Source organism: Trematosphaeria pertusa, assembly GCF_010094035.1.
Source record: "Trematosphaeria pertusa strain CBS 122368 unplaced genomic scaffold BU26scaffold_8, whole genome shotgun sequence".
Lineage (NCBI taxonomy): Eukaryota > Fungi > Ascomycota > Dothideomycetes > Pleosporales > Trematosphaeriaceae > Trematosphaeria > Trematosphaeria pertusa.
This window is the reverse complement of record NW_022987219.1, coordinates 1,336,568-1,352,103: the sequence shown is the minus strand read 5'-3', so window position 1 is coordinate 1,352,103 and position 15,536 is coordinate 1,336,568. Positions and strand designations below refer to the sequence as shown.

The window sequence follows — 15,536 nt, the reverse complement described above, 5'->3', positions numbered from 1 at the left end:
CAAAATGGCTGATCGGCAGATGGCACCATGCCGCAAGCAAGCAAGCATCTTGCAGATCATCAATCAGGCGCTGGCATCGACCCTATCTACAAGTCCACGTAAGAACTAAAGCACAACCCCGGCTTTTCTTATTCGGAATGGAGGATATTAGATCACTCATTCAGCCATCTTTCTGCTGTCTTAGGCACCTTTTCCCTTCAGTTCACAGCCCTGATATTTTTTCCTTGATACTGCAAGATATATCTTCACCAGCATGCCTCTCAAATTCGGCCTCTGCACCGACGCCGACATGCCGCGCGCCTTCGAAATCTTCTCCCTCGCCTTCGGCCACGAGCACGCCTACGGCGACGCCGTTTGGCCGCGACACGACACCCCAGCTGGCCGCGCCGCCGGCGCAGAACGCCTCCTGCTCGCCAAGCAGCACCAGCCGCACGCGCGGTTCTGCAAGGTGGTCGACACGGAGACGGGCGAGATGATTGGCTTCGCGAAGTGGGATGTCTATGACGGGTTCGTCCCGGAAGTGGTGACGGAAATGCCGGCGCAGTATTATAGGGACGAGGGGGAGAAGAAGTATGCGGATTATATGTGGTATGAGTTTACGCGCAGGAGGTGGGAGGCGGTGAGGGAAAGTGGGGGACGGATTGTTTGTAAGTGGATTTTTGGAGTGGTGCTGTAGGAGTGAGCGGGGAATTGGTGCTGATGCGGCTGGTGTTGCGCTAGCTCTGGATCTTACGTGTGTTGATCCGAAGCACCACCGCCGTGGTGCTGGGCCGCTGTTCTTACAATATGGAGTGGGGATTGCCGATGAGCTTGGTGTGGATGTGAGTTTGCATTCTTTTTCTTGTTACGGGATGTCGATGCTGAAGTTCTGCGCCAGGCGGTTGTCGAAGCTACTCGAATGGGACGGTTTCTCTACGAGAAGTTTGGATTCGAGATCCTGGAGGATGTCACTATTGAGAATCCTCCGGAGCAGGCTGGTCAGAAGGAACAGTTCATTCACTGGATGAGACGGTATCAGAAGAAAACTACGCCTTAGGATCCATGGGTACCACGGCACGGGGTGCCGTATGTGGAATAGTACGGATGAAACTTATGTGTATCCAACTTCTGTTGCGGTGTATGACATTAATAGAGTTTTGTGACTTATGATATTACTTATTAGTCTTAGAAGTGGACTGTATGCTCTATGGGACCACGAGCAAAGCATGAACGAAGCTGGTTATAATACGGTATCAATTACGGTGCATGGTATTATGGAATGCGCTGCCCTTGGCTATAGAGCTGCAGGCAGAGCGAAGAACGAAAGCAACAATCCGTCGATAGTCACCACTCAATTTGAAACGCAAGAAAGAGGCACTTATCTTACCGAATTCCGTTTAAAATCCACCCCACTTTGGACGCGTTAGTTCAACAAAGACCTTGCGACCGAGAACCTTCCGCTCATTCAGCTGGTTCACCGCACGCTGAGCCTCATCCTGAGATTCCAACCCAACAAACGCACAGCCGTGCTTCAAGTTGACTTTGCTGAGCTTGAAGTTGTTGAAGAGATGCTTAATGCCTTGCTCGGTAGCCTGATAATTCAGGTTCTTGACGATCACTTCGGTTTGCCTGGTGGTGGGTTTTGTAATAATTATGGCCGAGTTTCCGAGCGACATGGCGGCAGCCTTTGCGGTAAGGTCATCAGTGTTGATTGACACAGGCGCAGGAGTCGCTGCAGGAGCCGGGGTGGGCGCGCGGGCGAGAGGACGCTTATTCTTGCCCTTCTTGCCCTGGAATTCGTTCACCCAAAGCTTCCGCTTCTCGAACCAAATCCCGTTCGAAAACTTCTCCAGGATGTCCGCTGGGTCGTTCACGGCCAGGAAGGAAATAGCGCAGCCGCCTTTTGGGTGGAAGTTAACGTCTTCAATCTCGTAGCGCGAGAAGACGCGGCGAATGTACTCGCTATTGGATCCTCGAGGGACGTTGCTCACGAAGAGGGTGCCCTTTGGACCTTTGACTTTGCGTGCTTCCTCCTCCTGGAGGAAGCCTTGAGTGTGTTATCTTTAGAAGTTATACCTGATATAGATTTATGGATGAACTCTATTCCAACGATGTGCTGGAAGGGGAAAGTCACGTGATCCATTTAGAGATTTACCCCCTCCAAAGGCTTAATACCGCGGAAAAATTTGACGCGCAATTAGGTCGTCTATGCGTACTTCTGGAGCGAGCAACAAGAAGCCTTGTCGTGAGGCGGCCCTTGTTTGCTTCCGAAGTTCTTTCGTACATTGATTCCGGAAGGGAAACATTAACAATCGAACGAGTGGCACGCTTCCTGCCGTAGCGGGTTCTTGAGCAGATACGAACCTATTAGTTAGGAGCCGATATGTATCTACTGGTCGGCATGCTTGGGTTCCAGGCATTTGAAGGATTCGCGCTCCCGCAGTCCGTGGCTAGACAGCAAACCGGGATCCTAAAATAGGCAGGCTAGATACGCTAGGCCCCCAGCCAAGGTCGTGCCCCTGTTCCTTAAATACAATAGCGAGGCTGAGAGCTGGAGGCAGAGGGTTCATTCTCGACGTGAAAAAAGACTCAGCCACGAGGATAGGCACATGCGGGAAAAATCATGGCGCGAATTCTGTGTTCTCTCGTAGCGATGCTCGCCGCCTGCCGCCCAGCCTTCGCCGAGACTAGGACGATCGCCGGCACAACCTCAACCTCTACATCAACGCCGGCGCCCGCGCTTCCAACCTTCGAGATCGACATCATCTTTCCCCGCATTAACGAAACCTACAATTGGACCACGTCCCTCCCCATCGCCTTCGCATTCCAGAACCTCAGCGCAGCAGCCGCGCTCGGATCCTTCCGCTTCATATGGACCATCATGCCATACAACAGTGTAAGCTTGCCCATCCCGGGAGGCGTCCGGGAAGATTCATGGGAGGTCGCATTCTCCCCGACCAATGCGTCCTCATTTACCACTCCGGGAGGGTCCCCTTATATCCTGGTCAACAACACAAACCCGTATGACTGGGACCATCCGCCGAACTATGGGGGCACAGCGTATGCACTGCAGTGGTACATACAATGGGACACCATAGAAAGTCAGTGCGACAGCCCTGCGCCCCAAGTTTTTGACCATATCCTCTTCACTCTACACCCCGAGGGGCTGGACGAGCAGTGGATCGTGCCGAATTCGAGCGCGCTGGGGAATGTTACGGGCAACTGTGCGCAGCTTGGTTCGGTAGCCGAGATTGATGCGGGCAATCCCGAGGTCTGCTCGTCCTTCAGAGAGCTGTCAGGCGGCAGAGGGAATCCATGCGCTCTCAAGGCCGATGAGGCCTTGGTGAGCAGCATTTCGAGCGTTGCGGGGAGCTTGGCCACGGCGCAGAGCTTGGCCTCAGCGACGCCAACGACTACGCGCACATCGTCGACGAATGTGGCTGTTGGGACAGAGGTGCCAGTGCGGCCTGCGTTCGCTGCGGCGGTGGTCTTTGGTGGTTTGGAAGTGCTCTCTTCATGGTACTATTGACGTCTTGACTGATTACTCAAAATCCGGTATGTAGATACCCGTATTGTATGAGGAATGAATGTAATTTCTGAGCGTTTCGGGTTCCAGATATGGAATGACGTCATTCAGCCCGAGCCATCTCCGTCCACAAAGCCGGTTCCCCTCAAGAGGTTTGCTTAATGATATCGCTCGCCCTTTCGGCCACAGCATACACCAAGCTCTGCGTGTTGCTCTGCGGAACGAACGGGAAGATACTAGCATCTACCACCCTCAAGCCTTTCACACCGTACACCTTCAGGTCCTTGTCCACAACACCACCCTTGTCCTTTGGAGCCATAGCGCAAGTGCCTACCGAATGCCAGTTTGTCGTCGAGCTTGACTTGACATACTCCTTCGCCTTCTCTAGATCACCGTTGATGAATGCTGTGGGATTGTTGCGGCGTCCGTCCGGCTTGAGGAGCGACGCGAACGGCTCGGCGGCGGCGATATTTTCAAGAAACCGCACGTGACGAGCATGCATTTCGAGATCGAGCGGCTTCTCCAGATAGTGATGGTCGATGATGGGGCTGGCAGACACATCAGCGGAAGAGATATGGGAGGTACCGCTGGAGAGAGGGTGAGATAGGGCGACAACCAGACTGATGAAATTCCCAGGCTGAGGATCGGAGCCTAACCCGGTAGTAGTGTCCTTTCCACTACTAGAAGATTGGGCGGGGAACAGGAAGTATTGCGCAGTGCCCTCTTTGCCGTGCTCAAGGAGGTTGCGCAGAATGCCGAGACGGGCAGAGTCAAGCGGGTGGCTTAATGTCCCTTTAGACAGCGACTTGAGAGCTGCATCAAGGTCCTCGGGGTTATGAACGAAGTCGATCGTTGGGAGATAACCAAACGAAGTTATGCCGGTGGAGGTGAATGGGCCTGCCTGGTGTTTCTGGTACAGATTCATTGCGAACTGAATGGCCGATGGATCCTTCCGCATCAGATCATCGCCCGTGTAGATTCCATCCCGCGCTTCGAAGCTGAGAGCACACAGCATATGGTCCTGAAGATTGGATCCAACGCAAGGGTTCGCTACTTGGACATCGATTCCGTGAGGCTGGAGGATATCCGGGTCTCCGATGCCAGAGAGCTCCAGAATCTTTGGGGAGTTGAAGACGCCAGCCGACACGATAACCTCTTTCTTTGCTTGCACGATTAACTTAGCGCCGTCGTGAACGATTTGGACGCCACTCGCCCTTGGCTCCTCGCCGGAGGCACTACGCTCGAGAAGCACTTTCTCAGTGACGCTATTGAGGAAAACTTTCAGATTTGGCCTGCCAGCGATTGGCAGATAGTATCCTGTACTAGACGAAAACCTCGTCTTGCTTGTTGGGTCGATTGTGGATGCGCCATTGTATGGCCCAATGGATTTTCCGGAAAATGGACTTGCGCTCAGGGAATATCCCAACCCTTCAAAAGTCTCCACCCAAGCCTTTCCAATTGGATCTTCTTTGACGCCAGGGAAGGAAGCTTTGATAGGGCCCTTGGAGTCGCCAGCGAGTTTCTCGGCCCAGGAAATGCTCAGGTGCTTTTGCGTCTCTTCATCTGGGAGATGGATGGTGAACGGCTTCTGGATGTATGGAGCCATGACCTCCCAGTTCCACCCCGCATTCCCAATCTTCTCCCATGCATCGAGATCAGAGGCGGATGGCGGGATAAGAGCCTGACAGTTGATGGAGCTAGTGCCTCCCATCATCTTTCCCTGATTATGGCCGATTCGCCTGCCACTTAGCCCTTTCTATTGAGAGTTAGTACACGACTAAGGGCTGAGACCCGTACAACCGAGCCAATGGACCCACCTGGGGCGTCGTCGCAAATGCCCAATCCAGCTCTGACCGCAACAGCGCACCGAACATTGCCGGTATTGCGACTCTTGGATCCGCATCTGCCTGTCCACCGGCTTCGATAACAGCGACCGAGACATCGGGATTTTCTGAAAGACGGTTGGCAAGGACGAGACCAGCTGTGCCACCGCCTACTATGACGTAGTCATATTGGGAGGGGGCGTCCATCTCGGAGTGGTTGGGTGTGTCACCTTGGTGGTAGATGTGACACTATTTTGCAAAACTAGCTAAGTAAAACTAGTAGAGATATGTTCCGAGTAGCACTGAACTTATACACAGGAGGAAGGCGCCCGAATACGTGGCTGGCTTACGATAGCACTATACCTCTTTACCAGCGCTTGCTGTTCTAGGATCCTAACCTGCGGCGTATGCCGATTACCGTTAGTGCTCCCAGATAAAGTCAGCAATACGATCTCATCGAACCAGAGACGAAGGGACGAATTTCGGATCAGCGTAAAACTACGAGGCATGTGTGGCGTCAATCCGCAACGGTCCAGGTCTCCCGTTCGCAAAAGGGGTCCTGCTGTGCCGCAATCGTTGATAGTGGTGCGTTAATCAAGTAGCACAGCTCTAGAGAAAGATAATCTTCGCCGTCGCTGTTAGTTATATTAGCCACTTTATCCTAAAGAACGTTAGTGGTCAATGTACCCACGAGGCTCGCGCCTCTGGCATTCAGCAGTGAGGCGTAGTATAGAGTGGTCGGTGCATCGTAATCGCCCCACTTCAAACTTCGCCGCTTTTCCCGCTGCAGGTACATGATTAAGGAGGAGTGTTGGTCTAAACCACTACTTCCAATGGGCTTATATCTCGGGTCGGTAGTCACGAAGAGAACTCCTGCCGTACTTCCGACTTCCGATGTATTTGAAGTGGGATTGCACGCTAGGATTGAAGCCTTGATATGACAGGCTGGCTCGAAGTGATATATTGGATGGGAAGTTCACGACCTCGCGGTTTGGGCGGAAGCTCATGCTGTCAGCACAGCTCGGCGCCCAGCACTAGACCTAACCGCATTCCGGAGTCGGCGGATAGAATTTGATAGGTCCTGGAGGGCTCTTCCCGCGTTTCCGCTTCCCACCCAATTAGGTGAAGACCCAGTCTTACATAATATTCTCCACGCAGAACACCAAAGGGGTTAATTCTATAGTGTCCTTTATTACTAGAAGGCTTCGTCGATCAAGAAAAAGCCGGAAGCGTACCTAGTTAGGGAGGACTATCGTGCCGTGCCACCTGGGCAGGGGCTGATTGTGGGGCAGCACCGCGACACTGAAGGCAAATGCAAAATAATGAGCTATTCACAGGTCAGAAAACGTATTCATAGAATTAGATTGTACAATTTGACGAACCCCGGAGAACCCCAGGACAATCTTGGAACGCAGGAACATTAAATCACGTGACTAAGATTCACCAATATAGTTATGTCTGCAATCTCCTACTTGTCAAACAATTAAAAAAGAGCGATTCTCATAGCTCCACCGGGTTGAGAGGCAAAGGTGGCTGACCTAGGATCCAGACCGTAAAGTTGGAAAGCGCTGTATATTAGAAGAGCGTAGGCAGATGGGATGAGAAAGGAATTCCCGAGGTCGTACCTAGTATCCGAGCGCGATTTTGCGATCCTTCGTGGCATAACCCCACCTTCTGCACACAGCCCAATTAGGCTTAGACCATAATCGTATTCAGGCAGCAACCATGGTCTTTAGTCCCTTAACAACCTTTGAACAACAGCCACTCCTCGATGTGCATAGCAAACACTAGATATCAAAAATGCGAGCCTTAACCCGCCGACTACTCCATCCCCATCGTGCCAAGCACCAATCTAGATCGTCTATCCACGGTCAACCCTCCTCTATTCCGGCTGGTATGCCGCACTTCCTAACTATCCCACGAGAGCTAAGGGATGAGATCATCACTCTCATCCTACTGTCCTGTCGGGAAACTCCAAGAACGCCGTCCGAAATCGAGGATCAGGATCGTGAGGTCCTGCGCGACATCAGCCTGGCCGGCTGGAATTATCCCGCCGTATTCTATTCCAAGGACGCAGCGGATTATACTCCAACCTGCCTCCCTCTGCTGCTTACCAACAAGCAACTGCACGCTGAGACGAAGGAGAATCTGGAGCGACTTCCCGCGAAAGGCACAAACTACGAACTCGACGTGAAGTTCGTCAAAGAACAGTATCTCGCACCGACATGGGCATTGGTTCCAGTACTATCGGAAAGGGTCAACCACGTCCGCGCAGTGTTCCAGAGTACAGGAACTTTTGAAAGGAATATCTCTAAGGCGCACCTCCGTGATATATGGCGCCGAGGATGTGGTGGACCACCCGGCTACGTCTGGATGTTCTACATCTTACTCGAGCGCTTCTTACACGCCGGTCCGGTCGGGCGTTGCACGCACGACGAGCAGAAACCCGTAACCATTAACTGTCTGGAGCTCGATTTCATAGATCCTGAAGACACGAGCCTACTACCTCCGGAGCCAGTCACCCCGGAACAAATCTACACAGCAATGCAGCTGCACATATGGTCACGAAGGCCCAACGAAGAGGAGTTCAAGATGCTGCGGCCTGAATGGCTCGAATCCGAACTTCGTGGTGAAATCCAGAGGCTGTTGCGAATGGGATACCACTATGCCTCCTACGGAGGTATCTTGCACGAACGCATCGGCAGCATAGTCTTCAAAGTCAATGGAGAGATCACTAAAGAGTTGGATGTGGGCCAGATACTGGCAGAGCAAACGTTTAACGAAGACTTCGGGTCTGAAGTGATGCGGCACCAGCGAGTGGGACACTGGATTGCGTGGAGGGAACGCGCGATCAGAGTGAGGAAGGAGAGAGGACTCAAAGTTGTGGAACCGGAGCCTAGCTGGAGGGATAAAGCAAGGGCAATCGCTGAGCGCCTCTATGGGGCTAACCCGCAACACTAGAATATACACGTAATGCTTCCCTCTTCCCAAAATACTTAAGGGCTCATCCGCTAAAAGACCGCAGCCATTTTCACCAAAACCGTGAAAACCCCGCACCTGCTCTTGCGTTTCGTTATCCAATCTTTTCAGATCAAACCCACTGTACATGGAGTTACTCGATTGGGTCCTTTCGTAAGATCTCGGTGATTTTGGAGCACCTAAGAACACAACAACAAATCCTCGACGGCCGTACCGAGCTTGGTGACTCTGACGATGGAATTTACGACAGGCATTTTCGCCTTTTTGTCTCAGCCCCAAATTTCATGTCTCTACTATCATTGATCGATTCCGGTTGAGAGCTTCCTAATGTAGTTTCGATATCTAGAATGCCACAACATCATACATCACAGGGGCTTCCACGGCCAGTGTAAACGGTGATGGGATGTGACTCCGTGGTGTCACCGAACTCCATACAAAATCCGTGGCCCTTTTCTGATTGATCATTTTCAGGTTATCAAATCACTCGGCGTTGGATGATGCTTATCATCATGCCCCTGCTATTCTATGTTGAAAACCTTGCGCACTTCTTTCAACGCAGGACTTCTCACATAATCTCACAGGAAGCAAGCTCGTTGGATCTAAGCAGCCAGATCGTTCGCTCAGAACTCAGACTAAGGCCCCAGGCCGAAAGGTCCATCCGCAAATACTGGCGTCACTTCCACGACCGGCCCATCGTTCGTCAATATATCGACCCGAGCCATACCCTCAGCAACCATAAGACGGGAGACGCTTCCCGGTTGTAGTTCCGTGATCCGGAGTACGGGATTGTGCCCGTCATGCTGAACGGCCACCTCGACCTGGAAGTGAAGGTAGTTTTGAACGAGGCCGTCGTCGAATAGGTTAATCTGCTCACCACGGTACTCCAAATTTCCCCTTTGGACAGGGTGGTTGTTCGACGAAATTGCCCAGAGGACACTGGTGAGGCATGCGCCAGGCCGCCGTTCAGAAAGCCGCAGCGTGTAGCATGGGTCAGGTTTCACGCATGCCATCCACATGTAGTCGACGGCTCGTACAAGAGTGTCTACGTGTTGTGTGTCTGCAAAGTTCGCGGGATCACTCGCTTGTTCTCGGCACGCTGATAGCTGCCCTAGCATCTCCACCCAGTCGTCCGGAGTCATCAGGTGCTCATTCACCCTGATTATCTCGTTGGCGAGCAAGCCACGCGTGGCGCTTGCTTTGATCACCTGAACACCTGCAGGTGTCATCTCAGGGTGTTCCATGAGGGGAAGCCCGGCGTCCCCGGCGTACTCGACAGTGGCCTCGAGCGCTTGTCGGAAGCGATCCGGCTTGGATACGTCTGTCAGGTCAATGCCAAATCGCTGGCGCAGTGCATCGGCCTGTAAGATAACACTGAACGTTTCCCGGAAGATAAGACCAATGGCGGCAATGGGGGCATCATAGTCGTCTTCATCGTCTTCACTGTCTTCTTCGTCATCGCCGTCGGAGGAGGACTCAAAGAAAACGCTGCGACAGCTAGGGCAAGTATTGGAACTCCCCGCAAACTCGCTCTCCAACCATGCAATCACACAGTCCTTGTGGAAAACATGACCGCAGTGTGTAGTCACGATTTCCATGGTCTGCGGTTTCCAGTCTTCCGAACAGATAGGGCACGTTGTTTCATCGGATGGGCTGCTGGGCGTAAGGTTGTTATGGATGTAATCGTCTCGCGAGGCGGAAGCCATGGTGAAGTTGGTTGTGTGAGAAATCTCTGAAGTGAGTTGTGGAACTGTTTTAGAAGTTGACGCGTTATAAAGATAATAACACCACGCCGAGGGTGGGCCCCGTCACATAGAGGAAGCCTGTGTTATATCTCTGCAATTCGATGGTGAAAGCGATCGCACCACCATTATCATACTATCGCTTAGGTGAAAGTGGATGCCGCACATACAAGCCGGTGCGGAGTTTCGAATGCCTGTTACTTGAACTCCCGCCGAAGTGCTAGGAGTGAAGTTTCTATTCCCAAAAAATAATTGATCACAATATGGAATCATATCCTAGCCCACAGCGCCTTGAAATCACCCTCGAGCATCAATGTCCCCAAAGATAAATGTAAATAGAAGGATCCTGTTCCGACTCGTCTCAACCATAACAGTGTGCCGCTCGTTATCCACAATAACACGATGGAGGCATCCAGTCTGCAGCTCAACCACACACATCAGCTCTCGTGAACACAGCTTCACTAAGAGACCAAAAGCTCCCGACAGCATCACATCCCCGCACGGTCCATTGTTCTCTGCCTGCCCGGACCGCACAGCCAAAGTGCTTACTTCCGGGACCTGACGCTCTACGCTGATCAGGCTGCGAATGACCTCCGTTACCGGGCGGGTTCCTGACCAACTCGTGACTGGGAACTCAAACACCGGGAGCCGTTGGTAGCGCACAACCGCGTCGAAGAAGTCCGGGCTCCTTGTCGCAGGCACATTTAGCAGGTAATGCTCAGCTCTCTTAAAGTACGCCGCGCGTTCGCGAAGAAGGCTGCTCCACACCTCTGGTTCCATCAGCCATCCAAGGCAGTGTAGGACTTCAAGGATGATCCAAGAGCGCATCAAGTTGTGCGCGACGTCGCCACACTCAGGAGCAGAGCCTTCCACCATGTCGACATCCGTAATGTTGAAGAAGTAGTCCAGCAGATTCCGGAACCTGTCCTTGTCCTCGGCATCCTGGACGTTGAATCCGAGCACCTCACGCAGATAATCAACCTGCATTTCCCCTCCATATGTGGCTTGGAATCGCTCGAAGAATTCTGCGATTACTTCTACGTCCGTGTCTTCTTCCGTGATGCGGAATGTGGTTAGGACTGGGACGAAGCAGTGTCTTCGGCAGAATGGACAGGTGTTGTTGTTGTCCAGGTCGCTTTTGAGGAACCATTCCAGGATGCAGGCTTTGTGGAAGACATGCGCACAGTGGGTGGCGACGATGTTGTTGAGGAGTTCGGCGTTCCAAGCGTCGTGGCAGATTGGGCATTCTGCTTCGTCGGATGGGCCGGTTGGGGTGAGGCGGGTTCGGATGTAGTCCCGTCGGGAGATGGGTGGATAGTGCGCCATTCTAACAATGTGCGTCGCGGCGTAGAGGTCGCGTGGGTATACCGAAAATGTTTATAATCGGATAGTTCTTCTGCAACATCCTGTCGAAGAAAAAGGGGAATTTTGTACTTGGGTGGTGTGAGGTTCTCTTCTGCCGGACGTGAAATAATACATTGTGAGCTTACAATGCGCCAACCATGTTTCAATCGGATAGCTTCTCGAACTGTTGAGGCTGACGCTCGACCCCGTCACTCGTTGGAACACAGAAATTTCGCTACCAAAGGATTAGCCAACTCACTCGGATAAAGCTCCCCCAAAACCTTGGAAGCCAAGTAGAATCTAAACCGGCCCAACAAGCCGAAATGGATGGTAACATGGCTGCAAAAGCACCCCTTGGTTGCAAAAAGATAGGAAATAGAACTAAGCGCCTGAACGGAGAATAACTTTGTACACTGGATCATTTTACACGCTAAAGAGAATAACTTTAGCATCAGCCTAGAGTGTACCCTCTAGGAAATGTTCGGCTCACCGGTGCTGCATTGATTGCACCCTGTAGTACTGTCTTAACGTGTAGTCTCTACAGAGCATCCTCGGCCCTTGCATTCGTCATTCCCCCTCGCCGGTTAGGATGGAGCTGCATATTCGCAAGAGCTGAAGGCTACTATGAGCATGTTCCCCGACGTCGCCCTCACCACCACCGTGAACGTTTCCTCTTCAACCGTGAATTTCGCGAGCCGCCCTGGTAAGCACTCACGAACCGTAAGCTGATCGGAAGAGTTAGACCCAGCTCCAAGGACCACCTCAATCCCGGATTCATTCATCAGAGTCACATTTTGCCTCCCCTTAACAGTGACCGAGCCTTGCTTAAGGACCTTTCCCTCTCGGTCCCAAACCTTCCAGCAGACTTCCCGCCACAGGCCCGTAGTGAGATGTACGTCGTAGGCGAGGCTGCGCTGGTACCTACCACTGAAGATAATCGAGGAAGGATCAGATGCAAGAAGATCGTCCTCAGCCAGCTGAAACCACCTTCCTCGCTCGCGAAGAATAGCCGTCCACTCCTGCGGCTTCATCTGCGGACGATAGACTTGCGCAAAGCGCGCGACAATGTAGGCCTTGAGTAGGCAACCATTCCACATATCCGTATCCTCCGAGATCGCGCGAATCTCGGGTATATCCAGGATGCGAGCCAGCGCCTGCTCGAAGCGGTGCGGGTTTGAGGCATCTTCAATATCGACGCCCAACACTTGCCGGAGATAGACGGGTTTCATAACAGGCTCCCAGATGTGGGCGCACTTCTCGCAGTTCCGGTGGATCTCCTCGGCTACTCGACGCGCGCATTCCTCGAAGTCTTCGGCTGTTCCCCAGCATTTGGCGCGGCAACCGGGGCACGTATTGAAGTTGCCTACGGCGTCGTTCGAGAACCAACGGAGCAGGCACTCGCGGTGGAAGATGTGCTTGCAGTGAGTTGCGACGATTGCGTTGTTCGAGGGGTCCCACTCATCGCAACAAATCGGGCAGACATGCTCTGCGGACGGGGCTGAAGGTGTCAGTTTGCCGGCGATGTAGTCTTCGCGGTTGAAGGAGGCGAAGAAGAAAATGTGCTTGACTTTGGGGTCGTCCATCCTGAAATCTATACGCACGGTGGCGGGTTGTAGAGTGCGGATGGGCGAAGGGGAGAACAGGTGATATATCTACGCTGCCGTTCCATGGCCTGTGAATATACGGCGTCAGTGATTTTGTAATTGGCGCACAATGCCAGAAGACCATATGGGGATGGGCATCGCGTGAAAGGAGTGAGCGGGCACGGAAGGAGGAAGTTCGGAATGCGCACTGCATTATAGTACCAGCTTCCAGCGAGGATTCACTACCCTAGGATGTTGTACCTAGGTATGTGTGAAGGCTGTAGTGGCAGGAGGGCTCAGTGACTGCAAACAAGCTAGATTGATATGAGACGAATCCTTGAAGAGGATGGAAGTCTCGGAGAGGAACTGAGTTAGGGTATCACGTGACCCGAGAGGTAGGCGGAAATTGACCCACAGTATGCTCCTGAGAAATGTTCCTAGCTATCCCGGCCGAGCTCGGCGTAGTGATGATGTCAAGTGGGTGTACCTAGGTAATTAGGCGTTTCATCGCCATTTAATTAACGTTTGGACATACCTAGCATGCGTCACATATCCGCTGATGTTTCACCGCTCCGGCCTCTACGTGTACGCACAACTCCGAGTCCAACCTCCATTCCTCTTGACTCTTCGAGTGTTCGGTGCTCGCTTTCTTCGTCTGTCCGAGGTACGTGGATGACGAAGAATTCCGTCCACAATTCCGAGCGGCATTTCTTCCCCGCCAAGCACGCTAGCAGCGGATCAGATAAAATGGCCCTTCTCCCGTCCAATCACATCGCCGCCCCACGGCGGTACCTGACCGCAAGTCCGCCGTTTCCGGTTGTGGGCCTTGTGGACTGATTTGCCTGGCCGACGCGCCAAGCCCGGCTGTCCGACATCGGCGGCAGGCGCTTAAAAGCCACGGTACGCCTCTATCTTATCAGATCATCTCTCATCCCCACCCTCGTATTTCCGTCCGGTCTCGTATTCCACGTTTCTTTTCTCGCGATGAGGCTGCAAGCCCTTTCCGACGCGCTGAACCCGCTGAGCCCCTTGGCGAATTTGTCGCTGTCGAGCAGTCCGCACCGCGTGCTCGTCGTGGGCTGCGCGTATGGCGGCCTCAGTGCTGTCGTCAACCTGCTCGACTACGAAAAGGGGAAAGCGCGGCAGAGTGTGTATCCTGGTCCGGACTTCAAGGGCGCGAAGAGCCGCAACGGGATTGAGATCACCGTTATTGATGAGCGGGATGGGTATTGTGTGTTTTCTTTCCTTGCTGGCATCCGCTGTCACTGACTGTGGGGAATGTAGTCCACTCCGTCGGCGCGCCGCTCGCGCATGTCGCGCCGAAGCATACTACGGCAATGTGGAAGAGGTTTGAGAAGCTGAAGGAGCTGCGGCAGCCGAATCTGCATTTCAAACACGGATCGGTTAGGAAGGTGGACCCGGAGAGTAAGGTCGCGGAGTGGCTGGATCGACACGGGACGACGCAGCACCAGGCGTACGACTACCTCGTTATGGCAACTGGGCTGAAGCGCCACTGGCCCGCGGTGCCTAAGGCGGGCAGCTACGAAGAGTACCTGAAAGACGGGAAGGGCTTCATCGCCAAGATCGTCGGCGGCGATCCGTCACATCCACAGGCGGGACGCAGAGTCGTCATCATCGGCGCGGGAGCGGTGGGCGTCGAGTTCGCCGGCGAGATCAAGAACTACTACCCCTGCATCGACGTCACGCTCGTCCACTCGCGCGCCCGAGTCCTCTCCTCCGAGCCGCTCCCCGCTGAAGTAAAAGACCAAGCTAAGCGCATCCTCGAAGAAGAAGGCGTGCACGTCGTCCTGGGCCAGCGCGCGTCCGTCGCCGAGCTACCGTCCGGCCAGTTCGCCATCACGCTCGCCAGCGGCGACACCCTCGCCGCGGACTTCGTCATCGACTCCACGAAAAAGGGTATCCCCACGACCGACGTCCTCCCCACCGAGTGCCTGAACGCCGATAAAGAGATCCTCGTCCACCCCACGCTCTCCTTCAACGCTTCCATCCCGAACGCCTCCTCGCACTACGGTGTCGGCGACGTAGTCGCCTGGTCCGGCATCAAGCGCGCCGGCTCCGCCATGGTAATGGGGCAAGCCGCCGCGCAGAACATCTACGCTTCGATCCTAAATTCCGAGGCCCTTCCCACCGCTACGACTGACCTTACTCCATCATATCCACTCACCGAACTCCCCTCCTGGCCTGCGGTCATTGGCCTCGCGGTCGGAAAGCAGTGTCTACTGTGGGACAAGACGAATGGGATGAAGTGGGGAGTCGAGGTGATGCAGGCGTATTTCCAGGATGATTTAGGGTGGGCGAGGAATCTGGCTTTTATGGGGTTGACAGATGTGGTGGAGGGGGAGAGGGCAGAGGAGAATGAAGCGGCCGAGGGGGTGAAGATGGGAGAGGTGGGTGTTGAGGTCGTGAGTGCGGCTGCGTGATCAGACGGTCCGTGAACTGTTTCGTGGCTGCTGCTATGACTAATGTGCGGAACACCGTAATCTTTGAGTGCAATTCATAAGCTGATGCGGAAATGGAGCCGTGGGCCTGGTGCCGAATCAGT

General features: G+C 53.5%; 9 protein-coding genes across 9 annotated transcripts; 4 read left to right on the top strand and 5 right to left on the bottom strand.

Moving 5' to 3' along the window:
* Window positions 1-253: 253 nt before the first annotated feature.
* BU26DRAFT_531646 (uncharacterized protein) lies at window positions 254-1,036 on the top strand (the record flags this gene model as incomplete). Its single annotated transcript, XM_033831044.1, has 3 exons — window positions 254-647; window positions 721-821; window positions 878-1,036. The coding sequence occupies 3 exons, from the start codon at window positions 254-256 to the stop codon at window positions 1,034-1,036; spliced, it is 654 nt and encodes a 217-aa protein (XP_033683304.1).
* A 340-nt stretch (window positions 1,037-1,376) lies between these two features.
* Window positions 1,377-2,122, bottom strand: BU26DRAFT_596214 (uncharacterized protein; the record flags this gene model as incomplete). Its single annotated transcript, XM_033834967.1, has 2 exons — window positions 1,377-2,026; window positions 2,056-2,122. 2 exons carry the CDS (start codon window positions 2,120-2,122, stop codon window positions 1,377-1,379), a joined length of 717 nt encoding a protein of 238 aa, XP_033683303.1.
* Window positions 2,123-2,467: 345 nt separating this feature from the next.
* Window positions 2,468-3,544, top strand: BU26DRAFT_520012 (uncharacterized protein). Its single transcript, XM_033829203.1, has one exon. It carries the CDS (start codon window positions 2,603-2,605, stop codon window positions 3,506-3,508), a length of 906 nt encoding a protein of 301 aa, XP_033683302.1. The 5' UTR covers window positions 2,468-2,602; the 3' UTR covers window positions 3,509-3,544.
* Window positions 3,545-3,641: 97 nt separating this feature from the next.
* Window positions 3,642-5,221, bottom strand: BU26DRAFT_520011 (GMC oxidoreductase; the record flags this gene model as incomplete). The annotated part of the gene is made up of 1 exon (XM_033829202.1): window positions 3,642-5,221. A coding segment is annotated over one exon (1,571 nt), but the record flags the coding sequence as incomplete, so codon positions are not given.
* A 1,862-nt stretch (window positions 5,222-7,083) lies between these two features.
* Window positions 7,084-8,676, top strand: BU26DRAFT_551631 (uncharacterized protein). The gene is made up of 2 exons (XM_033832112.1): window positions 7,084-8,298; window positions 8,354-8,676. The coding sequence occupies exon 1, from the start codon at window positions 7,129-7,131 to the stop codon at window positions 8,287-8,289; it is 1,161 nt and encodes a 386-aa protein (XP_033683300.1). The 5' UTR covers window positions 7,084-7,128; the 3' UTR covers window positions 8,290-8,298; window positions 8,354-8,676.
* A 263-nt stretch (window positions 8,677-8,939) lies between these two features.
* Window positions 8,940-10,010, bottom strand: BU26DRAFT_565698 (uncharacterized protein; the record flags this gene model as incomplete). The annotated part of the gene is made up of 1 exon (XM_033833424.1): window positions 8,940-10,010. The coding sequence occupies one exon, from the start codon at window positions 10,008-10,010 to the stop codon at window positions 8,940-8,942; it is 1,071 nt and encodes a 356-aa protein (XP_033683299.1).
* Window positions 10,011-10,255: 245 nt separating this feature from the next.
* On the bottom strand, window positions 10,256-11,574 carry BU26DRAFT_330892 (uncharacterized protein). The gene is made up of 2 exons (XM_033822183.1): window positions 11,537-11,574; window positions 10,256-11,479 (listed from the first exon to the last, which is right to left on the bottom strand). The coding sequence occupies exon 2, from the start codon at window positions 11,370-11,372 to the stop codon at window positions 10,344-10,346; it is 1,029 nt and encodes a 342-aa protein (XP_033683298.1). The 5' UTR covers window positions 11,373-11,479; window positions 11,537-11,574; the 3' UTR covers window positions 10,256-10,343.
* Window positions 11,575-11,973: 399 nt separating this feature from the next.
* BU26DRAFT_520008 (uncharacterized protein) lies at window positions 11,974-13,157 on the bottom strand (the record flags this gene model as incomplete). The annotated part of the gene is made up of 1 exon (XM_033829201.1): window positions 11,974-13,157. Exon 1 carries the CDS (start codon window positions 12,971-12,973, stop codon window positions 11,975-11,977), a length of 999 nt encoding a protein of 332 aa, XP_033683297.1. The 5' UTR covers window positions 12,974-13,157.
* Window positions 13,158-13,957: 800 nt separating this feature from the next.
* Window positions 13,958-15,414, top strand: BU26DRAFT_428599 (FAD/NAD(P)-binding domain-containing protein; the record flags this gene model as incomplete). The annotated part of the gene is made up of 2 exons (XM_033823796.1): window positions 13,958-14,204; window positions 14,258-15,414. The coding sequence occupies 2 exons, from the start codon at window positions 13,958-13,960 to the stop codon at window positions 15,412-15,414; spliced, it is 1,404 nt and encodes a 467-aa protein (XP_033683296.1).
* Window positions 15,415-15,536: the final 122 nt, after the last annotated feature.